This window comes from Meleagris gallopavo, chromosome 1 (genome assembly GCF_905368555.1).
Source record: "Meleagris gallopavo chromosome 1, MGAL_WU_HG_1.1, whole genome shotgun sequence".
NCBI classification, from domain to species: Eukaryota; Metazoa; Chordata; class Aves; order Galliformes; family Phasianidae; genus Meleagris; species Meleagris gallopavo.
Genome location: NC_139404.1, coordinates 95,771,497 through 95,798,766, shown reverse-complemented (window position 1 = coordinate 95,798,766; position 27,270 = coordinate 95,771,497). Strand labels below are relative to the sequence as shown.

Here is a 27,270-nt window from a genome sequence, read left to right as displayed (position 1 = left end):
GCCTAGATGCAGAAGTCCAGATGGGGCTTTATGTGTGCAAAGTAGAGAAAAAAAAGTCACATTCTTCTCCCTGCTGGCTGTTCCTCTTTTGATGCCACCCAAGACACGGTTGGCCTTATGGGCTGCTGGGCTCTGGTCAAGCTTTTTTGTCCACCAGGATCTCCAAGTCCTTCTGTGCAGGGCTGCTCTCAAAATGAGCTGTTCTTCTAGTCTGTACACATACATTGTTCTGACCCAAGGGACGCACCTCGGCCTTGGCCTTGTTGAACCTCATTAGGCTCACTTCTCAAGCCTATCCAGGTCCCTCTGGATGACATCCCTTTCTTCTAGTGTGTCAAATGCACCATTGAGCTTTATGTCATCAGCAAACTTGCTGAGAGTGCATTCAATCCCACTGATAAAAATGTAGAAGAGCACCAGTCCCAAGACTAATTCCTGATGGACACCACTTGTCACCAGCCTCCACAAGGGCATAGAACCATTGACAACAACCCTCTGGGTGGGTCCATCTAACCAATTTGTTATCCTCTGAATAGTCCAGCCTTCAAATCCATATTTATATAATTTGGAGATAAGGATGTGGTATGGGACCTATCAAAAGGTCTTGCACAAGTTCAGGTAGATGACATCAGTTGCTCTTCCTCTGTCTGCTGATGCTGTCACTCCATCATAGAAGGCCACCACATTGGCCAAGCACAATCTGCCCTAGGTGAAGCCTTGCTGGCTGTCTTGGATTACTTCCTTATCTTGCGTGTACCTTAACATTTTCCAGGAAGTTATGTTATGTTCCATTCACAGAGCTGAGGCTTACTGGGCTGTAGTTTCTCGGTCTTCCTTTCTCCCTTTCCTAGAAATGGGAGTGATGTTTGTTTTTGTCCAGTCACCACATACTTCAGCTGATATCCATGACTTTCTGAATATGATAGAGAGTGGCTTGGCAACTACATCACCCATTTCCTTCAGAACTTGTATGCATGTCATTTGGCCCCATAGAGTTGTACAATTCAACCTCATCAGATGATCTCAGACTTGCTTTTTTCTTACAGTAGGAGGGATATTGCAACCCCAGTCACCACCTGGATGTTCAGTGATGTGAGAGTTGTGGGAAGCCTGACTGCCAGTGAACAGCGAGACTAAAAACTTGTTTAGTACCACAGCTTTCTCTGTATCTGTTGTTGCCATTTCTCCTTTCTCAGTTATCAGAGGAGGTACACTCTCCTTGACCTGTTTCTTCTGACAAATGTACCTATAGAATCCCCTCTTGTTACTTTTTACATCTCCCACCAAGTTCAGTTCCATCTATGCCTTGGCTTTCCTGATCCCATTTCTGCATGACTAGACAGTGTCCTTGTACGCTTCCCAGGCCATGTGTACCTGCTTCCAATGCTGTATGTTTCCTTCTTATCTCAGTTTGAACAGCAGGTCCTTGCTTAGCCATGCTGGTTTCTTGCCTTCTTTGATTTTTTATGCTGCAGGACAGAGAGCTCCTGTGCTCTCAGAAGAGCATCCTTAAAGTGTTGCCAGCTCTGTTCCATTCCCTTTTCCCTGAGGAAAACTTCCTAGGGGATCTCACCCAAGAATTTCTTGAACAGCTGGAAATTTTCTCTCCTGATTTTCAGGCTTCTGATTGCTCTTTGCCAGTCTCGTATTGCTTGAGGTCATATATTCAGCCAGAGCATGGTTGCTACAGCCTGGACTGCCTCTAATCTTCTTCAATATCTAGTTTCCAACTTTTAACTTAAGTAGGATTTTTCCAAGCTGTACTATGTATACTATGTGAAGATATCTTTGTTGTATCCTGAGTAGACCAAACTGTGTTGCTTCCCATTCACAAAACTTATCATCTTAGATACCTTGACATATCTGTCCTTGCTCGACTCAGTTTTATCTAGCTGTGAAATATTTCAGACTTCTGCATTTCGGAGTGTGGGAAAGTGTTAATGATCTCAAGGATTTTTATGATTGTGAGGATAAAGAAATCAGAAGGTAAGTTTTCTTGCCTGAATTAGCTGTATGTATTGTCTTCTGTGAATGATGATATCAGAGCTGTCAAGCCTATCTAAAAATGGGATCAAAATTTTTTACAGTTGTGTTGATGATTAGTTATTAATTAAAATTAAAAACACAAAAAAAACTTTGTGATTATTTATAATGGTGCAACATTGAGGAAATGTTGACTTCTGTTTCAAAATATTTATATCAAAGTTAAAGATTAAATTATTGTGCTTTTTTTTTTTTAAAGACTTTTTGAAGACATGTTGAAACTGCTTATTGGAGAAACAACATCTTTGACTTTTGTGAACTTTGTGTAGTGTTTTATTTGTAAAATTACTTTGATTTCACTCTTGCTCTGTGGCAGTTGTATTCTACTCTGATAGCTATTTGACTTATCCTCCTTGAAGGACTCTGGACCAGAGTGTTATTTGAAAGGTATAGGGTTTGGGTTTTTGTAACAGTATTTTAGGTGGTCATTATCAAATACCAATAGAATGTCTTAGACTGCGGAGGACCTGTGGTTATCAATCCCTCTATGCAAAAAAAAAGAAGTTTAGTTGCTCCTAATTAAGTGTTTTTTTTTTTGTTTTTGTTTGTTTGTTTTTAATAATAATGGTGTCCAGGAATATTGGAATATTGAAAGCTTCCCTTTGCCTAATAAAAAGTAGTTTCTCATTGCTGTGGCGATAGTGTGCTAGCTGTATAATAAAAACATTTCTGTGATGTCTATAAACAGTGTCTCTTGTTATTCTGTTCCTTCCTTGACCTGGGAAAGACCTAAAAGATGTTTGGTGGAGTTGGGCATACAGTCCTGCTTAACTTTACTTGATTGTTGAATGATTCTGAAAGGCTCCATAGGGAAGAGCTGTTTTGATTGAGCACTACTGGATGAAAAGTGTGGAAAAAACTTTTGTCTGTTCAGTGTTCTTGTTACGTTTTGTTTATGTACAACAGAATAATTTGCAGAGGCAGGGACCTCTGGAGGTAATCTAGCATGTGTATGTATGTGTACATTTGCACATTTCATACATCTACGCATTACTTGTCTTTGTATATGTATGCTATGTGTATATACATATATTCACATAAACCTTTTTATTATTTCTGCTTTTCGTAACTGGAAGTATTCCTCTTATCTTTTTGTTTTTGTTTTCTTTGTTAGTTTTTTCCTCTTTCTTTTAAGACACAATTCTTATTATCTCATTTTTCAGAGCCAGTGAAATCCACACTTGAAGCTGAACAGCTATTTTTATTTCAAAAGCCAGAAGTTTCTTTTTTTTGGGAAAGAAAAACTATACGTAAGAATATGGTGGTGGTGGTTTTTTGTTTGTTGGTTTTTTCAATTAAGTATATAGTTGTCTGTTAGCTTCTTCTGGGGAATGTGCCTATGGTAGATAACTGAACTCTAAACCAGACTGCATTGCAACAGCCAAATCAATTTTCTTTCCACACTGAAGTAGGGACTTGTATTTATAACATCTCTTTTCACCTGTGAAAAAGTGATTCATTTGCCTGCAAGTCAATATACTGTTTTTCAGGGATATTGTGATCCTATTCACTCCTCTCATAAATGCCCGCGAGAATCTCACACCCATAACATGCAGTGTCGTAGAATGCAGTGATTTTTAAGGAGTAGGTAAGATCCTGTGAAAATATTACAAAGCAAAGCATTGAGAGAATGTAGCTAATGTATTTATCTGGGCAATACTAATACAGTTCTGAATAAAAGTTCTGCATGAAAAGGAAGGGAGGTAGCTCTTACTATTAGCTCAAATGTTTTGAGAAATAGTCCATTAGGAAACTTCTTAATCAAGATACAATTCACACTATTAAAAACTGCACTGAACTGTTCTACTTCTACACTGTGCTAGCTATTTTGATTTTCAACCTGCAAGGCAGTTGAATGTTCCCAGCAGCTGAAATATACCATTAATATGTTGGTGTGTGAGAAAGAAAAAATTTGAAGAGGAGTGAATTACAGTAAATTTGCATTAAGTCTGAATAACAATTTTAGAATGTTTCCTTTGAAATAATTTCATACAAAGAATAGGGTGATTATGCTGTTGTATTGGATTATTGTCCATATATGAACAGCAAAAATAAAAAGTCAATTTTATGTTTGCAGTGTTTTTTTTTATGATTAAAATTGATTACAGCTCTCTTAGCAAAGTCACAGTTTTATACCACAGAAACTTAATAGAATCAGACTTGCAATAAGATTTGGTCCAATATTTTTAATGACAGTTATTGATCTGTCTGTTCAGTGTTGCCTGTTCTTGGCAGACATGCACTACAGGAAGGGTGGCTTATCTGCAGATATGTGTCCTGGGGAAGCTATGATGTGTTGGTTAATGGATTAATTTTGCTCTAAGAAAAGCTTTCGGAGGACCTTGTCATTGCTGACACAGCTTTGAACAAAAAAACCTTACCTTGGAAGCAGTCATATTGTTGAGATCTGGTTCCATCTGCCAAGTCTCAGGGGAGGAGAAGAGATTGTAAAATATAAATCTTTGAAATGTCACTTTGCCTAGAGGAATGCATCTAGGATAATCAGCTTGATGCCAGTACATCAGCCTGTACTCTAGTTGAGTTTTCTCACTATCTTGAATTCTTTTTACGTTATCTTTTGTTCAAACTAGGATGTGACTGACTGGATCTCTGTTCAAGATCTCTGCTTGCTTTCAGTCAACTCTGTGGTTAAAAGGGTAGTGAAAGCAACACACTTATTCATTATTTCTAACAGATATGTGTAATAAATGTGTCCGCTAACTACTTCCTAAGTGGAACAAGGCATATGAAGTAGCAGGAAAATGAACAGTAACTGTCCTTTAGTTAGTAGATTTAACAAAGTAGCTTCAGGAGTGTCTGTTTTCAAGCTTAATGTTATCTACTACAAAAGTGTTAAGTGTCTACATGAGGAAAAAGGAACTCAGTCATGGCCACGTGACAGTTTCTACAAAGCCAGAAAATATTCAGCAGAGGTTGTTGAATCATGTCCATAAAATACATCATTCTTACAGTTGTGATTTTACTAAATGAATTTCAATGCTTTTGTTGTTGTTGTTGTTTGTTTATCTGTTTGCTTTTCCTATTTACTGCACAAAAAGTAACAAGACTAGAGGACAGAAAAAAGTTCCTTGAACATTGAAAATACATCTTTGAATCTGTCTTCTTAGTGAAATTGAGTATATTCAGGCCTTTTCTTGCTGTGTCTATTACTTTGTTATACGACAATATTATTTTTCTATTGGCTTTGCAGCTTATTTTACTGCTAAATAAATGTTCTGCACCATCTGTGGAAGTGTGTGTTTTTTGGCAAAACTCTTACAAGGAATGCATTCAAAAGTCAGTATTTGTACAGTAGAAGGTTATGGATAACTGTATTTTAAGGCCAAATGCAAGTGTGTTAGCAGCAATGTAAGAACTGCAGGGGGACAGAATACTAAGTACTCCATACTGTATGGAGTAGTAAGATATCTGAGTTAGTAGGTAGTGTGGTATACATAGTGTTAAGCAACTGTTACTCCTGCTATTGAAAATCAAATCCCATGTTTCTTTCTATGGAGGTATATGTCTTCAAAATTCTAAAGAAATAAAAAGAAAGAAAAAGAAAATAAAAAAAAGAGTCTTCAGAAAGTATAAAAGGAGCAGTTGCCTTAGAGATCAATTTAGGATGAGCTTTTCAGTTCTTAGGCAGTCTGGTAGTAGAATAAAAGAGATGGAGGGATGCAAATAAATGGAGTATGAAATGGCAGAATGGTGGATATTGTTGACAGGAAAGGGTAAATGTAGAAAGGTAGAGGGAGAGTACTGAGGAGACTCTTGTAGGCAATTCTGCAATCTATATTATGAAATACTATATCACAATACTAACATTTATTAACATATTAACTGATATTATATATATGTATATATAATTGCTCAGCAGTTACAATGAAATAATTGCTGGTGGATATTCTGTGCCTTTTTATTAATCCCTATTAGCTCTATAGCCACGAACATCTTGCTGATTTACTTTAGAAATGAATGAAATCACTAGGAACTTAATCTGTATTGTTGCTTTTCCTGTATGACAGACCACTGCTTATGTAGAGAATAGGGTTAAATAGGTGAAGTCAAATTTTGGTCTTGATGTGAAGCTAATAAATTAAAACCAGAAGAGCGTGAAGTGCTATAAATGAAAATGGTTTTCCTTGAAATTTGAAAGACAGTGGCATGGGAGAACTAGAAGGTGAATTGCCAAATGCTTTTTTCTGTGTATATATCACACCCACTCACCTCATTACCCTTTATGTAAGTGTGGTGAAAAAGGGTAAAATATTGACTCAGTTTTTTTGCCTGCTTACTGTTGTGTCTCTATGGTAAAACAATGTATTTGATATTTGATAAAATGTGTTTGTTCTAATTTATTTAGGCTTATTTGCATACAGACTCAACCATGCTAAATTGAAAATAAAAGGTATTATGTTTATATGCCATTGGTGTAGTTGTTATTATATGGTATATTGGATCTCTGAGTAAATTTATGAAGGAGTCAGAATATCTTATAACAAATCTTTAAGACTTGTTGCTGATTATGAGAAATTGAATTAATCAGAACAGCAGTAGTGTTGATCTTCTGGTCAAAAAGAATGAGCGATGTAATCTTTTACTGTTTCAGATGAGTTTTCTTGAAGGTGATTCTCAGTTCTTGTACAACACATTGGAATAGGATTGAAGTGTCTTCAGAAACCTGTAATATGACCTGCATTCAGAATATTTTTTTCTATTTTTGTCACCTCTCCTCATTTTTTCCTTTCTTCCCATGAGTTTGATAGGAAGTATGCAAGTACACAAAGTCATAAGAGAGGAAGGGATATTGGATGGTAAATGTGTTTCAGTGGAAGTGCAGTATCTGTACATCTAGAAACTAGAGCTTTCTTTAGCCTTTTTGTGATTGTTTCCTCTAGGAACTTCCTCTCACTCAGCTCCAGCATGGGACAAGGCTTCACATATTCAGTGTCCTGACCTTTATTTCATGACTCATATTTTATTTTCTCATTCTTAACAGTGGACTAACTTATATTTTATTATGTTTAGGAATTTCAGATATATTCTCTAGGAGATATAAAAAAAAATCTGTGTTTAAATATAAATATTTGTATCTACCAGTAAAGGCAAAAGTGAAATAAGATAAATACTAGACTTTGCTCATTCAGTATTTTACTCTTTATTTTTTCCAGGCAATAATTGGAAATTCTTTATTATTTCACTGAAATAAACATTACTAGTAGCTAAATGGCTTTATATGCAATTATTATTATTATTATTTTAAACCGAATTAGCTTTATAATCTGTTTCTCCTAAATCATTGCTGGCTTGTAGACTAAAGTTGAGCAATGATGAATTAACTGATGGTAAACAAGAGCAAACAATTAGCATTAGATTCTTACTTTCCTGTTTACTTGGAGAAAAAAAACTGAAAATCTTTTGATCTGTAAAGGTGAAAAATTAATGTGTGAGATGAAGCTGTGCACTGATATTACTCCATCAGTTTTCTCCAGATAATTCACTGTAGTTCTGATTTGCTCACTGAGGACTGTCAAATTTTAAATTCCCCTATGTTAGTAATGAAATTCTTCATGAGAACCTTAGGCACATTACGTTTTCTGTAGCGAAGGCAGCAGTAGCATTCACTGTACTGCTACAGTGTACATCATTTCACATCTGTCCCAAAGCCTTGTGTTCTGAAAGTCTGGATTATTTCTACTAATAGGTTTTTAATGAATAGTTATCAGAAGCTGCTCTGCAGATGTTGCTTCACTCCTTATCTCTATTAAAAGGCAAAAAAACCCCAAACAAACAAACAAACAAACAAACAAAAACTGTTTGAGGGAAAGAACATGGAATTGTGTGATATAGTATCTTGGTTTTGGCTATAGCAGGGTCTCAGCAAATAAATAAATAAATAAAAATCAGGAGCCCCAGGAAGGGACTCCTTCAAGGCTATCATGTTGAGCTAATGTTGTAATTGAAGAACCATTTATTGCTTGATTATTGCTGGTTTTGTGTGAGCTAGAAAAAGATGACTTAGGATTGTTTTCATTGTGTGGTAAAGATGTAAACAAGCTCACACATTGCTAAGGTATGTGGTCAGCAGTGTTCTGCAGGAGACTGATATTATATATAATTTTCAGTGCTTTTTTGCTTGATAGAATCAAGACTGAAAGTCACTGACCTAATTCTTTTATAATTTCACTTTTTTTTCCTTGTTTTTTAATTAGAGTTAATGCAAGAGTATCTGATGTTGTGGCAGATGCTAGAATTGCAGTAGAATCACTGAAAGACTTTTTTTTTTTTTTAATTCTGTGGCAAACTTCATAAAATATGAGGCGAGGGTTTAAATATAACCTAGGGGAAAAAAAACAAGCTGAACAGAGATGTGTTACGCTTTATCTTTTGTTGCTGCTTGTTGTTATTGCTCAAGTATGAACAATGAAACATTGATATTGAAGATAGAATACTATAATAGACTTATACATTGCCTTTTTCCTTGTATGTTTCTCTTTTTCTTAACAGTGACTTTTATCACTCTGAAATAATAGGCAAAAATGTAAACCTAAAACTTTCTCTCTGAATTAAACAATAAAATATATTCAAATCTGCTTTTTTTTGGAGATGTACAATAAACAGTCATTTGCAATAACTATGTGAACTTGTACATACAATGATTATTGGAGTACTCTGTGTGTATTCAGAATAGCGCTGATGTTTTCCCTTTTACAGATGCAACTTTGAATCAATCATAGATACTTTAGGACTTCTCCAAAGGTGTGTTTTCGCCCAACAGCATGTAACAACTAATTTGAAATCATTACTGTCCATCATGGTAATGACTGCTTAGGGACTCTTATATTTAGAGGTTATTCACATGCTGTATGCATGCATGCGATATAAGTGTATTGGAAATCCTTAAGGGAAAAATTGAGAAGGAAACTGCATGAATAGTCCAGGATACCAACATAGACAGCCTGATTCAGTGAATCAACTTGTCATCTTGGATAAATTGTGGTTCCTTCTCACTACAGAAAAGGGAATAGAAATACTTTCTGGTCTGTTAGTTCATGGGGTTAACAATATGCCTGTTTCTTCTAATTTAGGATGTATTAGTAACAGTTTCTGGGGCAGGAGAGTCATAGTGAAAGAATCGAAATTTAGCTAGGAAAACACCATCTGAAGCAGTCATTTTCAGGCATGTAGACGGTGACTGTACCTTCCAGAGAAAGACCTAGTAGACTCGCGTTTTCGGCTGTGTTTGGAAGCATATCTGTTTGGAATAACTGTTGGTGCTCAGTTCAGATTTGAAGGAAGGAGTCTATTGTGCTCTATGGTTGATTTATTATGTGTTTATTTTTTCATAGAATCATAGAATGGCCTGGGTTGAAAAGGACCACAATGATCATCTAGTTTCAACCACCCTGCTATGTGCAGGGTCACCAACCACCAGACCAGGCTGCCCAGAGCCACATCCAGCCTGGCCTTGTGTGCGTCCAGGGATGGGGCATCCACAATCTCCTTAGGCAACCTGTTCCAATGCATCACCACCCTCTGAAAAACTTCCTCCTTATATCTAACCTAAATCTCTTCTGTCTCAGTTTAAAACCATTCCCTTGAATTCACTTGACACTATCCACCCTCGTATACAGTCGTTCTCCCTCCTGTTTATATGCTTGTTTAGGTCTTCTCAGAGCCTTCTCTTCTCCAAGCTAACCAAGCTTGGAGAACAAGTCCCTCAACTTTTCCTCATAGGAGAGGTGCTCCAGTCCTCTGATCATCTTAGTGGCCCTCCTCTGGACTTGTTCCAAGAGCTCTGCATCTTTCTTGTGCTGGGTGCTGGGTGCCCCAGGCCTGGACGCAGTACTCCAGATGATCCCACACAAGAGCTAAGTAGAGGGGAACAATCACTTCCCTCTCCCTGCTGGCCATCCCTTTTTTAATGCAGCCCAGAATACAGCTGGTTTTCCAGGCTGCAAGCACACACTGCTGGCTCATATCCAGCTTCTTGTCTACCAGGACCCCCAAGTCCTTCTCTGCAGGGCTGCTCTGAAGTTCTTCTCCCAGTCTGTATAAATACCAGGGATTACCCCGGCCCAAGTGCAACACCTTGTACTTAGCCTTGTTCCACCTCTCTTAAATGCATGCTGAGGGTAATGACTTGCAGCACTTAATAGCAGAAGGTACATCCAGGCATCACAGGGACACGTGGTATGATCCCTCCCTCCAAATGTAGTCTAAGCCTCTCCTTGTTGATGGGCACTGTTTTTGCTGCCCACATCTCAGCCCTTTCTTGAGCACAGATTACTTATGCTGAGGTAAACGTTAGTTTTGTGATATACATCAGTACTGAAGAAGAAGAACTAGTCCTTTTATGAGCTGAGGCTTTGATTTGGGCTGTATAAGGTGGAGGCTTTAATCCTTTGTTGGAGAAAGGCATTTTCAAAGGGTTCTCTTTAGGATGTACTGCTTGAACCTCTGAGGATTATTGCTAAATATTTATGTGTAAGAAAATGAGTTCATATTTTAGGTTTTTAATTTCTTATTACAAATTTTGTTACTTTTCAGCATCTGCTTATTAAAATATAGTCAGATCTACCAGTGTTCTCTGACTTAAGTCTCTTTAAAATTTAAGAAATAGTTTAATCTTGGTGTTTTTGCTTGTAATGTTGGGAATTTCTTCACACAACTAACTGGTGTTGCTTTTTTTTCCCTCAGAATAAGGAATTAATTTGGTAGATATGTAGAGAAATATATATATATATGTATATGTGTCTCAGCGTTTGGGTTGCAGTACTGTGAAATTTATAGTCTTTGTGATTTCAGTATTTTTGTGTATAAAGTCATAGTCTAGGAATACTTTTTAACTGCAGATTCTCCTGATAGATTTTAAATGTCTTTTGGATAGTAAAAGTGGAGAATGAAATACTTCTTTCAGCTGTGCTATATCTATCTGTGCTTGGATATAATTTTACGTGTGTGTGTGTACACTTGCAGTATGGATTATGGATACCTTTACTATACTGATAGTACAATCCGGTAGCTGCTGAAAGTGTCAGTTTGTACAGCAATGATAGCACATTATCACTATACAATGACTAGAGTGTTAGCAAAACTAAGTCCAAAGATGGAAGAATGGACCACTATTCCTTTCCTCTCAAAGCATACAATTATGATTGTAAAAAAGTGTTAACCAATAGGTAGTAAGACACAGGGCTTTTGGAAAAGTCCATGTGTTGAATCTGACAGATGAAAAGATAGGAGATCAGTATGAGTGGAATTTGGAAGGGCACAGGAATCTATAAGTTAATGTAAACAGAAAGATTATTGTAACAAGGAAAAGATCTTGTCATGGTTGTATGTGTAACAGATTCTCTGTAAGTTTTGTCTCCATAAGGTATTGGTTTGCTAATGCCTGGGTCAGAAGTATGCGTTTGTATTACAAACTCAGGTTTTTAGCTATGAAAGTTTGTGATACAGTCTCTGATACCAGGTAAAAACAAACAAACAAACAAACAATGTAATTTGTGGACAGATTGTCTTTTTCTTTGTAATCTCTTTGAAAATGTTGGTGACGTTGAAAGGCTAGTTTGTGAGAATGTTTTGTGAAGCCAAAAGTGAAAATAAATTATCCTTCACTCCACCCTTTTCTTTGTCTCTAGGATCCCGTCTCCGCCAAGAGGACTTTCCACCACGGATTGTTGAGCATCCTTCAGATGTGATAGTCTCTAAAGGAGAACCAACAACCCTGAACTGTAAAGCTGAAGGACGACCAACTCCTACTATTGAATGGTACAAAGATGGAGAGCGAGTGGAAACTGACAAAGATGATCCTCGCTCCCACCGTATGCTGCTGCCTAGCGGATCTTTATTTTTCTTACGTATTGTGCATGGACGCAGGAGTAAACCTGATGAAGGAAGTTATGTTTGTGTAGCAAGGAACTATCTTGGAGAAGCTGTGAGTCGCAATGCATCTCTGGAAGTGGCATGTGAGTAAAGTTTTGTATGATTAACACCATGTAAAACTTTATAGCTGCTTTTATATTGCTATCCAGCACTTGCACACATTGAGCGGTTTGAGAGATAAGCATAGATAAGGATGGCATTTTGTCATCAGCTGTATCTCTTAGTCCAGGCATTTATACATGCATTTATTCAGTAGCAGTGACCGTATAGAATGTGATTTATATGGAAGTAGAGTTCTAGCCAGTGTATAATCATGATTGGCACAAGCATGGACAAAGGCTAATCTTCCTCTAAAGAATAATCTAATTTCTAAATTATGACTAAAGTTGGTTATGCTGAAACTAATGTGGAAAAATACCTATCATTTAATATAAGGTGCACTGTCTGTTTCTCTTTATTTAGTCATCTGTTACCTCAACAGGAACAGACAGCTTCTTGGTGTCTCATGTTCTGTAGTGCTGGAAACCTCAGTGTGTGCTCCTCTATCATAAACTTGATATAGGCCTCATTCATTATGTGAGTGGCAAGTGAAATTGTTGGCCATTTCTCATATCCTCCAGTGCACTCTTATTCTTTATCGATTCTCTTTGTCTTAAAAGAGAAGTCGTCACAGTTCTTAGAGAGACCACCCAGCATGCATGATATGCTTCCAGTAGAGTTAACAAACACATTCGTTACAGTCATAGAGCAAACAAGCTCATCATATATAAAATGTAACATTTTATTTAGTAATTTTTGCTACTTGGTTGTATGGGTTGGAAAAAAACTTGATTTTTTTTTTTTTCAGAGTATCAACAAAGCGTAGCTGTGTTCCTTTGCTTAATTGCGTGTTTTAGTAGAATTATAAATGCTGTTTTATTGCTGATCTTTAATTTTTCCCTCACAGTTCTTCACTTGGCAGTAATTTCAGCAAAATGTGTTTGACTGAATTAAGGCTTCAGCACAAGCTTTCATCACTTAGTTGTTAGAGAATGGATTTAAGAACACACAAAAAACATATGGTGGCCTAAAAAAATAGAGGTAGAAAAAAGCAAATTTTATTCCTGATGCAGTTGGGGACTTTTATAGCTATTGTGACATGATCTTTGGTTTTCAGTCTTTTCACAAATTGCAGAAAATGACATTCTTGAATTAGTTAGATGTTGGCATAGGCCAAGTAGAACAGACCTGTTCACAGCCTTTTCCTTGTCACAACCTAGGTTAAGAACTGTTTTAAAGGAAAAATAAAAGCAGGTTTGTTTGAGCCACTAACAAATGTATATCTGCTGATAAAGGCATCATAATGTTACTCTACTGCTAAGTGTAGGTAGGTATTTAGGAATTGAGAAGATGATCAGTGTAAGAAAGGTTGAAAGCTGGGTGAGTACAAATGTAGATAAACTTTAGCTGGATCATTCCTGTGTTTATATACATGTTTGTTTGTTTTTTTTTTTGTTTGTTTGTTTTAAGCTATCTATTGAGAAACCCTGTGTGAAAGACATAAACATTTTGAGATCTTAGATAATCATGTTAAGATTCAGACATCTCCCATTGAAGCTCAGAACACTGTTAAAGTTATGCTTTGAGTCATCAAACTGAAGTGATCGGTTCTTTTGGAATTCAGAGGTGGTCTATGTTGCATCAGTTTTCACTGATCCCTACTTCAGTAGCTGCTATGAGATTCTTGTTACAGCATCTCCAGTCTTTGGCATTATTTCTTTAACCACTATAACTGATGGCAGGTCATGCATGAACTGCATGTGAGACAGTACGAGACTTTAAAAATAATAATACCAGGTTTCATTGTCAGAAGGATCACAGAACATGAAACTTTAGATCTGAAAATATAGCCAAAGTTTCTGCAATAGCAACATGCACCTGACATCACATTTTTTTATTGTTTTCATAGCTTTGAAATTTAACTGACTGAATTTTCCAGTTAAACGGTTTAGCAGTCTAAGGCAGGCATTCCGTTTCCACTTAAATTAAACAGTGTTTTGTCTTTCCTTGAGCCATACCGTGATTACAAAAAAACATTTACATTTGTGATTACAAAAAGGTATTTTCAAGGAAAAAACCCCAAACTGTAATCACTGTGTACATTGCTTGTTTGTTAAATTTTAGAGATCCTCTTGTTTTATGCTCGCTGGTTACGAAAGCTCATAGCAACATCAGAAGAGGTGTATCAAAATAATCTTGTGGAGAATGATACCCAAACTGACTAATTTTCCTTGATTTTGAGACTTTTGTCTATAAATTAAGTTTTAAAGTGACTTTTAGAGAACACCTATTTCTAATGTCAGCATTTCTGGATTGAAGAAAGTGGGCAGGCCTGTAACAGGCCATGTGCACACTTGAGAAATGAGTTGTTGCTGACAGCCTGTTGTCAGCAGTGAGTCCTCATTCTCGTGTTTTCCACACTTCTAAGGGCAGTGAGTTGCCTGGATGCCAGGGCCCTGTCTGAGTGAACTGAGACAGCCACATGCAATCAGGGCTTCCTTCTGCTATCTCTAATGGTGTTGAAAACTGCTCTTTCCACACTGAGCTAAGCTGTTTTCATCACCAGAGAAAGAGTGGTTGTCCTTTGCTGACAACAGGGTTTTGGATTACCAGATGACTGTAGGTGGCCTCAAATTGCATTATTAGAGAAAAACTTCTAAGGTCTAAAATAGCTTGAGTCTGCTATTTTTGTGGAAAAACCAACAGTTGTTTTACTTTTCTTATTATATTGTCATTCCACACTAACGCACACTTGGAACTTTGGAATGATTTGTGAAGAAATATTTTGGCATTTTCTGTACCTGTTAAGTCTGGTTGCATTTATGCATTCAGGTGATATTGCATTAATTATGATTCATTCTTTTATCCTTCCATTTTTCCCTTCCATGGTCACCTGGCTCAAAAGCACCAACATTGAAAATCTTCTGATGTACCCATTAGACAGAAGAAAAAGCTTAAGTGAAATTCAGTTTGATCATATAGTGATTCAGAACACAGAAAGTAGCCCATCTTGAATGCAACCCCTTCCCTTCCCTTCCCTTCCCTTCCCTTCCCTTCCCTTCCCTTCCCTTCCTCCTTCCCTTCCCTTCCCTTCCCTTCCCTTCCCTTCCCTTCCCTTCCCTTCCCTTCCCTTCCCTTCCCTTCCCTTCCCTTCCCTTCCCTTCCCTTCCCTTCCCTTCCCTTCCCTTCCCTTCCTTCCCTTCCCTTCCCTTCCCTTCCCTTCCCTTCCCTTCCCTTCCCTTCCCTTCCCTTCCCTTCCCTTCCCTTCCCTTCCCTTCCCTTCCCTTCCCTTCCCTTCCCTTCCCTTCCCTTCCCTTCCCTTCCCTCCCCTCCCCTCCCCTCCCCTCCCCTCCCCTCCCCTCCACTTTCCTCTTTCTATTTGTTTGTAAGAGGCTACCTCAAACAGTAGGAGTAAATTTTATTGCTAGCAACAGAATCTTTTTTTTCATTGTGGTAAATTCTGATGTAGTATTTATATGTCTTTTGATTCAATCATTAAAAATAAATGTTCTAGCCCTAAAACATTTAAAGAATCTTATTCAAAATAGTAGAATGTATTTCTTTATTTTTCTATTTAAATGTTGCAGTTTTTTTAAACAAAATTGAACCAGGATTGGCATTATTAGAAATATCTTAACAGCAAAACTTTCTTGGGAGATTTAGAAAAGGGAGTTAATCTTATTTTTATGAAATTTCTTTAATTCTTGAAAATCATTATTGAAAACTTTCATTTTTAGAATAAAGGCACAGTTTTTTACAGTGTATGAATTGACATGATTGAACCAGTGTGGTGGGGTTTTCCAGTGGGACTATCAGAAGACGTAGATAGGATTTCAGTCCCCAGCAACGGGGCGCCACATGTAAGCAACAGAGAGAGCATGAGGGGTCCTCGCTCTGAGTCACCAGCCTCTGATCCAGCCTGAGTCAGCGGTAGCCCCTAGGGAGAGCAGCTGTAGCCCCAGGTGTTAAATATGTGACAGCAGCTTGATCTATCGACCGCTGTAAGAGGGGGCTTCGGCCTAAATGAAAATTCATGAAAAATTGATGAAGTCCCCAGATTATTTTTTTTTCCCCTTTTCCTTTTTCACTGCTGTGCCAATGCAGCAAGGAGAGATTAAATGAGGTGTTGAACGCTTTAGTGGCAAGAAGGTTGCGGTTCAAAGGTCGGAAGGTCAAGGGAGGGGAAGAAAAGACCGATTTTCTACCTTACTTTCTTTTAAAAGAAAATACTAGGCTTTTCAGATTAGCTAGGATTTACTTCCATTTAAATATAAGAATCCATTTTAATATAAGAATAAAGCTCGGGAATACGATTCTTTTCTGCATGGGTTGGCAAAGGGTAGAAGTGTGTGGGTTGGTGCTAATAGAAAACACAACTGGAGGACTTGGCTTCATAATTCGGTTGGAGAACCAGAAATAGATTTAATTTTGTGATGGCAGAGTAAATTTGGGTTTCCATCCTTCCGAATCTGTGCTTGAACTGAAGTCATTTGGAGAAAGGTCTTGCATTATTTATATGTCACAGATTGCTTGAATAGCAGGCTTTGAAACACTTTCCAAACATAATGATCTTGTTTATGTTAAATTCAAAACTGAGTTATGTTTTCTCTTTAATAAGAGTGGTTATAATAATGCGCTGAATTTTTTGTGAAGAGTCACAGGTGTACTTCAAAGCAAGTGTAAGCCACATCTTACACATGGGAGACAGTAATTTTACAAATAAAACTGATATGCTGTAGTACTATGTAATAAAGGGTGGGAGGTATGAAATAAATGCTGTACAATCATCTCTGTACCATAAAGCTAATGACAATTTGCAGGAACATCTGCAAAAGGCTACAATATGCTCATAATAATGGAGTCAATCATTTCAGTTGACATATTTAGAATAAAGATCACCTGTAAAAATAGCATTAATATCTAGCAAAATATATGTGACTCTGAGGTGGATGGATTATTTTTCATCTGTTTCTGTTAAACATATAATGTAAATATAAACATTGTTATGAATTCAAATTTCTGAGTCTGATTTGCCTTGGTCAAGGTTACACTAATGTATGATGACGTGTAGAAGTTCATTTACTTACATCCCTTTTATCCTCATTCTTTTCAATGGTACGTGAAGAGCTTGCTGTTGAAATCTACAGACTTTTACTCTCATTAAGACAAAAGTAGCTGCTGTAGAAACTGAAATGCTGAAAATTAATCCTTACTGAAGTCTGGAGATGAGTCATAGCAGGACACTGAAAATCATTGTGCTTTTTCTTTCTCTCCATTTTTCTAAGAGTTAATATAACAAGCCATGGCTATTATTCCAACACGTATAATGAAAACAAAATCCCCCGTGTAGAACAAAATAGAGAAAGTTGTATCTGGTTAGATAACTGGGGACAAGGGAAGTTTTGTAAGATTGGTGGAACACTTTAAGCTTGTATACTTTTGTAGTTTACAGTGAGAGATTTCAGTGATTAGGTTGAAACTATTGCAAATTCTAGTTTTACAAACATAGCTTGACATTTTTGTGTAGGGCACAATTTAATCCTTACAGTTGCTATTTGAAATTAGAGATTAATAAATGCCAAAGAGTGAAGGTATATCAGAGAAATCATGTCCAGACGGATATTTCATCTCAGTGTCCCCTTTTCATTAAAAAAAAAAAAAAAAAAGTATTTCTAATTCTTTGTTATACTAGTTTGGTTTTCATTTAAGTGTGTGTTTCTGTTGCTTCTGAATTCCGCTAGGATAAGACGTATAAATGCTTGAGAGAGTGTATTTTTTTTGTGGTATAGTCATCTTATAATAGATTTTTGGTGAATGTTCACAGCTTAAAAAGAGTTAAAGATAGATACACAGCTTCACACAAAATAATCAGGCTTTGTTACCTGAGAAGTGTTCACTCTGAGCACTTTAGCTTAGCTGGTCATATGCGCTGAGAAGAAATCCACTGAAAAGTTTCCTTAACAACTGAAAATTGCTACCTCTCTATGAATTAATTCCTTCAGAACTGACTGAAGTGTTTTTGTACTGTGCTCTGTTGCACTGTGTGTGTGTGTGTGTGTGTGTGTATATATATATATATGTACATAGAGTGTATATACATATACGTACACAAACATATATATGTACACACTCCAGTTTTATCTCTAGCTTTACTGTAGTAGAAATAGTTTCTCACATCCAGAAATGGTTAAAGAAGCTTTCTGTAGCATCTCTAATTTATTCCTTGAATTTTTTCTGCCCAGGGTCTACTCATTTTCCACCTAAAATAGAACTTTCAGCGTTACATTTTAGAAGCTATTTGCAGTGCTCTTGATCTGAATCTGCTTCTAATAATTTCTTGCACATTTCCTCATTTGATTTTTATCGGCTTACTTCCTTCCCCTTGCCTTTGATTTCTCTTTTTTTAATCAAATCCTGCTGTTTATGTATCTTTGAATGTTCTACCTGATAAAATGTTGAAAGCAAAAGAACAGTTGATGACTTTACAGAAACCTTGAAAGAGATCACCTATTGGCTGATCTTCGGTTAGCGTGCATGTCTCGTACTCGTTTTTTTGGTTGACATTTCTCTGATTTTTAGTTCATCTGAGAAATGAAGGAAAACAAGATAACACTGCATTTTTACACCTCTGTTCCCTTTGCTCAGGAACCTATAAGCACTGTTTGAATATTAATTGAAATATTAGCTATTGTTGGCATATGCTTCAGACATGTTGTACTATTCTCTGATGTCAAATAGGCTTTAAAAAATACTCATTTGAAGCAGTACTACAGACCATTCATTTGCAAATGTTGCATGATCTCAATACAAATGAAGTTCATTACTATGCTAATTAACATCAATTATTAGAGGGAGATTGGTGAATATTTTATACACATACACACATATATGTATGTGTATAGCTTTTCATTCTGATAATCACTGTATTTGTTTGAGGAAACCAGAATCTTCGCCTTCTTTCCTATTTTTTTTCTGTCTTTGTTCAGAGATTATTATCTTTCCCCTGCTTCCATTCTTGGAGAACTAAAATTTAATCATGGCTTTGGTGATACTTCCACTTCAGATGTTTTCACAGATGTTGTTCTTGGAATAAGTGTATGGTACTTGGAACTCATGTGGGAAATGAAGTAGTAGATTTCTCTTCTTCTGCCCTTACTTGAATTTTTCAAGTGGCAATGAGGTGAACATATGCTGATATTTTGGAAACTGCCTCATCATGTTAGAAGAGAGAGGTACGCAGTTACTTTCTGCTGTCTCACAGATATTTCTACCATTGTATAAAGGGTTGCAGAGACATAAAGAATTAGGAGCCCTGGATCACTAAGTCACCTGTATTCTTCACAGCTGTATTTTTAAATTCTATTTAGTACTGTTTCAAACTACCCTTGGAAAACAAATTTGATTTCTTTCCCCTTCATCCCCTGAGCTCATACCAATCCATGTTTCTGTTGGAAGCTTGCCTTGGAACTTCGCTCTTCCAATGATGAGTGAAACAGTTCTAAAGTTTCCAGTGTAAACATAAACATTATTTATGCTTGTTCTGTGGTAAGATTCTCCTTTAGTTCAGTTATTTTTTCTTTGTGTTTATAGACCAAAATGGTATTACTTCTCATCTGTCCTATTGCTAAGTTAAACAAGAAGAGCTCTTGTCTCCTTTTGGAAAATGTTTGCTTGATCCTAGTAGTCCTTTCTTCACCTGTTCTAGTTTTCATTCATTTTCTGAGATGTGGGTGGCTATGTTGCATATAATGTTTAAAGGCCAGAATTCTATACATTATGAACTAGCGCTTGGTAACTACCTTCAATGTTCCCTTAACTATCTGTCCTGTGATCACGTTTGACTTTTTTAAGGCATTTGATAGGTCATTAGTTATTCTGTGGTAATCTGGTGCAGATATTTCTCTATAATTTGTAACAGATGATCTTCTACTTTACAGCACATTTTCCTATGATCAGTTATAAAGCATATGACCTTGCACATTCTGTTATTCTCGTCTCCCATGTTAGACTTCAGCGTCATCCAGTTTAGTGTGATTCACATGTTGAGTGCTGCTAGGCTTGTTGTGTAATCTTGTATGTCAAATTAGAAGGTGGCCTTGGCATTCAAAATCTCATATCCATCTGCACCTTGCTAGAGAGAACTTCAGTTCTACAAGTTGGACTTGAGCCCTCCTCTTGCCTATCTCTTCTACAAAATCATCAAATGAAATAAATGCAATAGAAATATCAGAATATATTCTGATCAACCAGAATATCAACCAAGCCTCTCAGAAAGCTTGAGATGTCATCACTGCTTGTGGGAAGGAAATTGCTTTGTTGCCTCTCATTCTGCTTCTTTTATACCTCAAACCACTAATCCATATGTGAGAATCTCAGTGGAAAATATCCCTAGCTTACATGGATAAGGTGAATAATGACCTTGCAAAATAATTTACACTACTTATTTTTTTCAATTACTTTTAAGTCATAACATATGCAGAAAGTTCCCAGTCTGCTATACATATGCACATATATGCATATTGCCATACGAGTATTTTGATCACAACAACCCCAGGCAACCCTACAGGCTTGAAGGGGAGTGGCTGGAAAGCTGCATGATGGAAAGGGACCTTGGTGTACTGATAGACAGTTGCCTGATATGAGCCAGCAGTGCCCAGGTGGCCAATGCCTATGAGGAACGACTGAAGGAACTGGAGCTGTTTTGTCTGGCGAAAAGGAGTCTGAGAGGAGACCTTATTGCTCTCTTCCAATATCTGAAATGTGCTTACAGCGAGAGCGGGATTGGTCTCTTCTCATTGGTAACAGGTGACAGGAATGAGGGGAAATGGCCTTAAGTTGTGCCAGGGGAAGTTTATGTTGGATATCAGGAAAGACTTCTTTACAGAAAGGGTTGTTAAGCACTGGAATAGGCTCCCCAGGGAGGTGGTTGAGTCACCATCCGTGGTCCAAAAACCATTTGGATGTGGTGCTCAGGGACATGATTTAGCGGAGGCTTGTTAGAGTTAGGGTAGTACGGTTAGGTTGTGGTTGGACTCAATGATCTTTAAGGTCTTTTCCAACCTGAGCAATTCTATGATTCTACGAACATGCTGACTGCAGAACTACAAACAGAAGGTGAATCTTTTAATCAGTGGTGTAGTACCTTAAGAATAGAAGGGACATTCTTCATTTCTTCCCCTCTGCTTCGTATGAAAATAAAGGTGATGTGTTCACATACTTTTGTTCAGATTGCTCAGCTGTTACTATTTGAGCAGCATCTGACTATGAACATATTAATGTAAACTTCTGACTTTTTAATAGATTTTACATGTATTATGTAAATCTTGGTTGTCAACCTTGTTGAAAGATATAGAATTTTTTTTTATTTCTTCCTCTCCCATGAAACACAGAAATCTAAAAAGCTTTCCTTCAGTTCCAAGAAATTGACATTTTAAACAAACAAATGGTTGAAGAGGAGAAAGAAGGTACAGTTTAAAGAAAAAAATAATAGATCTATTTCTTCCCCACCACTGCACTTAGACTGAATGATATCTGCACTGAAGCCCATGCTTTTATATTTTGTTGTGAAATTGGAAGTGGGAAGTTTGGGTCAGAACCCTCTTGTGTTTTTTTTTTTTATTATTATTATTTTGTTTTGTTTAGTCATTGTTGTTTCCTTTTTAAACTGAGTTTTAATTTGCTTGGATTCTAAGGACTTGCTTTCACTTGCTAGAATAAAAGCTTGTCTTTGACTATTCTGCTTTAAATTTGCTTTCTAATTTTGCCATTCATCAAAATATTTTGACTGGTAATTATAAATACAGTGTGCATATGTGCAGGGCTGGGCTTATATGTCACTTCTCTCATAATACACCTGCGTATTGAACAAATGAGAATTTGGTTTCTGTCTTTTTTTTCTAATGCTGCAGATGTGCTTAGAAATACTTTAATAATAACAATTTTTCACCTCTCTTGGAAATAGTTTAGCTTTTGCAGAATAGCTTATTACAAAGAAAGGAGATACAAAGAACAGAATTTAACGAATATGAGAAAGGAAGTTTTTTATCTGTATGCCATTACATTCCTAGCAGTAGCATACAGAATTGTTGAAGAACAGAATATACTTATTTATTTGCTAGAGTTATGGAAATGTGAACGCTTAAATTATAATGAAATATTGGTAATGGTGTTTACGATCTGTACAGCATACAGTTACATTATATTTTAACTTTTAATTTACAATAAATATACATACACTATAAAAAAAAATATCACTGATGCACATTAATGTACATTCTCACTGTATACCAAAGCCAATCTATGATATTGTGTACTCTTTTTTGGTTTCTTTCCAGCAGTTCTGTACATCTGCAAATAGTGACAGGAGAAATGCTAAATTAATTTATTTTTGTTATTTTTAGTGCTCTTTGCTACGATACCTATCAGCTGTTTGTTAAACACTTTTTTTTCTTAAGCAAAAAGGCAAAAAACCCTAAAAAGTCAAGGAATGGTGTAAGGACCTGTTCTTTCTGTATATAATATCAACTGCAGGGATCACAAGTTACACTTTTGCCATTCTTCCACCACCTATGCCAAACTCCTCAGTTGAAGTGACCTCTGAAGTGACTGCTGCAGTGAGTGATGCAGTTAATGAGATCCAGCGACACCATGACCCTGACCCTCTCATGGCCCCGGTTTTCCTCATCCATCTTCCTAGCTCCACAGGCTGTGATGTGCTGTGTGGAAACAGGATCAAGCAAGTGTGAATAAACAAGTTCAAAGCCTTCTGTCATGGCTGCCAACACAGAGCATCAGGAAAATGAAACATTAATAACCTGGTGCTGGGGAGACATATTGTTTTGCCATAGGAACACCTGGGGAAAGTACCACTTTTCCTGGCACACAAATAACTGATCACCTAGAAAAGTTTAAGACTTCTGTGAAGGCTGCAAGATTTGGCCTGCCATTCTTCTTAGTCATGAAACTGGCAGCAGTCAAACAGAGTTAAAATACATTATCCAGAATAACGCTGAAAAAACCTGCTAAGAAAGAAGCATCCTTTGCCTGTACATTGTGCTATGTGGGCGTAGATTCACCAGAAGTAATTGGAGGGGTTTGGGTTTTTTATTTTTTTTAGTTTTTAACCTAATCTGAAAAAAAAAAAAACCAGTCTGAGATGTATGGTCTTTATATTACTCTTAAGGAATATATTACAAGAAGAGTTTTATATTTCTTCATAAGCATTATGAGGGGTGTAGGGGAAGCAGTGTCATAATGTGATTTGAGCATTGAATGCATATCTGCAGGTTGGATGCTGATATAATAAGATATACTTCTACTCTTCTGGTTGTGACAGTGATTCAGATAGTGTCTATCTTCTCTGTCAAGGCATTCCATTTATCCTGTGGCACTTCCTGATCAGTTGACTAGTTGGGGATTAAATATATTCATTTAGTTCAATGGGTCAGAGCTCTTGTATGAGTAGAAAATTACAGATGGATTTTCGGTTTCATCACCTCTGACGTCTGGCCTTAGTATAGTTCATCATCTTGAATGTTCATAACATTTTTGCGTGAGCAATAACATGCTCAGCCACCTGTGTGATCACAGCTCTGGGTACGGGATACACTGTATTTAGGATAGATAGAACTAGTGTCACAGAAGTTAGAAGGGCATCATCTTTTGTGATGATAAAAACTCCCATTAGTACTATTAGAGAGTTTACTAGTGTCAGTAGAAAGCTTAGTAAGTTACAAAGATATAGTTCACCTATATTTGTCTTTTCCCATAGTCTTTCAAGGAATAAAAGTCCTTTTTGAAACTGGAAAAGCTTTCACTTTTCTGTGACAGTCAACTGACTGTACACTTATGAGGCAGAAAATAAGTAATGTTTTTTGGAGTGTGAAACTATAGTAGTCTGTCTGGGTCTCTCTGGATAGCATCTTGTCCCTTGGGCATGTCAACCGCACCACTCAGCATGGTGTCATCCTTAATCTTGTGGAGGGTGCACTTGATCCCACTGTTGATGTCATCGATGAAAATGTTAAAAAGCATTGGTCCTAGTATTGACTCGCAAGGGACACCACTTGTCACTGATCTCCAACCTGTCATTGAGCCATTGACAACTAGTCTCTGGGTACAACCTTACAGCCAGCTTCTCATCCGTTGTACAGTCCACCCATCAAATCGATATCTTTCCAATTTGAAGAAAAAGATATTATGGAGAATCATGTCAAAGGCCTTACTGAAATCCAGGGAGATGACATCAGTGCCTCTTACTTTGTCCACTGATGCAGTTACACCATCATGACCAACAAGTTTGGGTCAAGCAGGACCTGCCCTTGGTGAAGCCATACTGGTTATCCCATATCACCTTCTTCTCTTCCATGTACCTTCCCTGGAACAGAAACGAGACTGGCAGTTTGGTAGTTCCCTGGATCATACTTTCTACCCTTCTTAAAAATTGCTGTGACATTCCAGTCACCAGTGACCTCGCCTGACTGCCTCAACTTTTCAAATGTCAGCAGAAGTTGCTTGATGGCTAGCGTCGACTGGTTGTCTCAGCTCTCTGAGTTGCATCTCATCAGGACCCATAGAGACATCTTAATTTCATTCCAGTTATTATTGCTGACTGACAACCTATCTTAGCTCAATATTTTTTTTTTCTAGTCTTCAATTCTAAAAGTTAGTGTGAATAAACCCTGTTGGAGGTGATGCATTTCTGCATTTCTAGGTTACAAAAATCAGACGTCATATGTTGACATTTATGACGAAATAGGAAGATTCATGGGAGGTCTGTATGGAGAGGCTGTTTTAGACTTCATAGCCTTGCCAAGGCTGATACAATATCAGTGTCTATCATGATGCAGAAGTTAATCCTTCAAAAATTCTTCTAATTATTGAGAACTATCTTTTCAGTGTTTGTTGTTGTTGTAATTATGTTAAACTTGTGCTAAGGAGATTTTCACTTTTCCACTATTCCACTTGTGAGAGTATTTCATGCCTCCTTTCTTTTGATCTTTAAAGAATATATTGCTATTTTTTCAGCTTCTCATTTCTCCATACTTTACTGTAGCATTATCTGTCCTCTTGATGTCTTCCCACCGTAATTCTATGATGCTTTCCAAGTGTGGGGCACAGTGTGTTAAATGTTGAGCTAGTTTGCACTTGCATATGTATTCAATAACTGGAGATCCAAGATATCCAAGATATCCAAGAGTTAATTCTTTCCTTCCACAGGAAAAAAAAAAAAAGAAAGAAAAAAAAAAAGCTGCAATATGGAATTGGTTACTAAGGCAAATTCCTTCATTCTGGCTTTTGATTTCACTGTATAATTCTTGTGTTTCCCATTTGCATTATGGACTTCAGAATGGGAGCTCATTTTTCTCCTAGGCGTGGTTTTAGTTTGTTATGCAGGAAGTAATAAGAGAGGAGGAAGATAATGTGAAAAAGAACGATAAATGACTGTAGTTCAAAAGAAGTATGAAGATGATATATTAAGAAAAAAATGAAAATTTTTGTTCTTCAGCAGTTAAGGCACTATTGTGAGATTTTTCATTTTCTGGCTTTATTGGAATGTGTTATGACTTTCAGAGAGAAAACCACTTAAAGTTATTTCCTCACAGTGACATATCCTTATTTACTGTAAGCACTCAAGATATAAAACAAAATTAGAGGCTCTCGATAAGGTTATTACTGGATAAAAGGGAGATAGTAGCCCCTGTTACTGAAATAATGTAATATATGGAGCTATACTGAAAGACAGCAGTTAGAGTTTATCTGCCATGTTCTTGTTCATTATGTATCACAGTTCATTGGAGATACTTGCCAATGTGGTTGGATTTTTTTTGTTTACCTTAAAGATGCTGCTCTCCTACAGTTTGGAGTTTACTAGCTTTCCCAGATAACATATATGTCTTGCATGTTTCAATGATATTTAATGTCACTTTATAGGGTATGTGTAGTTATTTTTTTTAAGACATTTTTAGTTTTGATAACAATGAATAAGAGATTTAGTTTTTTGGAATGCGTTGTGTTATGCAGAGATCTTCCATAGTTGATCCGAACACCAGCTTTGGCTAATGTTAGTGCTGCTCAAGTGGAGCTCTGTCACAGAATAGGTATTTAACAGCTGCATAAAGGAATATAGTATATTCTACTGCTGCAGCCTCAGATATAGCATCAGAAATGATGGGCATGGAATTATAGAGAATTATTATTTTCATCAGTTAAATTATAGTAAATCTTCTGTGTTGGCCCTGTATTAAAAATGACATAAGTCATGAATTCAATCATATTCAAGATAAAAGGAGCCATAATTCTTACGTTTTTCAATTTAGTGGTCTCCCTCCCTCCCTCCCTCCCTCCTTCCCTCCTTCTCTCCCTCCCTCCCTCCTTCCCTCCTTCCCTCCTTCCTTCCTTCCTTCCTTCCTTCCTTCCTTCCTTCCTTCCTTCCTTCCTTCCTTCCTTCCTTCCTTCCTTCCTTCCTTCCTTCCTTCCTTCCTTCCTTTTCCTTCCTTCCTTTTCCTTCCTTCCTTTTCCTTCCTTCCTTTTAGTGAGGCTTGAGAGATTTTCCTTTCCACAGCTAGATCTTAACAAGTACCTAATTTCTAGATTTCTTCTTTTAAAATGTCATCAACTTTTGGCTTCAGTTAATATTACAGTTTTATAGGAAGATCTTTTAATTACCAAAAGTTTACAAGTATATCATTTTAAACCGTTAATGCCATATGCAGCCAAAGGGGAAAGATGATGTTTTGGGAGGATCTCAATTTTATTTTTTCTTGGGGTTGTTATTTTTCCTATTATTTATTATTACTATTTTTCAATTGTGATTACTTTTGTCCTGCTCCCTCCCCTCAGGATTAAACTAGAATTGTATTGCATGTAAAAATAAAAATAAAAATCCAGCACCAAACCTTTCAGTTAGTGCTTCCCTTCATTAAACAATGAGTGGTTATTGTGGTTATCACGCTCATAGGTTCTTTCATGAGCTCAAAACATTTTCACTACGAAATGAAACTAAGTTAAACCTTTGCAGAAACAAAATTTCTTCTTCCTGTTTAGTTATTCATATCCACTGAACAAAATATCTGGTAGTATAGATTTCATTTTTCTCATTTTAGTTAGTAGTCCATCCACCTTTTAATTAGCATAGATAGTGCTATGGTTTTCATTTTTCTGCTACAGATCTCCTGTATATTATGATCTTTGTTTAGAAAATCATTAGTTATTTCTTTATCTTAGAAGAGTTTGTGAGGTGATGCGAACAAATTGCTGATATGAAATATTAAGATAACCACAGTAAAGTATCACAGG

At 36.8% G+C, this 27,270-nt stretch overlaps 1 protein-coding gene across 6 annotated transcripts in view; it reads left to right on the top strand.

Annotated features, from left to right (window-relative positions):
• The window catches only part of ROBO2 (roundabout guidance receptor 2), a 459,965-nt gene that overhangs the window by 32,066 nt on the left and 400,629 nt on the right, over positions 1-27,270 (top strand). For all 6 annotated transcript variants that reach the window (XM_031556589.2, XM_031556590.2, XM_085241102.1 and 3 more), the window contains exon 2: positions 11,691-12,017. In XM_031556589.2, the coding sequence (XP_031412449.1) occupies positions 11,691-12,017 (327 nt within the window). The remainder of the gene's footprint in view (positions 1-11,690; positions 12,018-27,270) is intronic.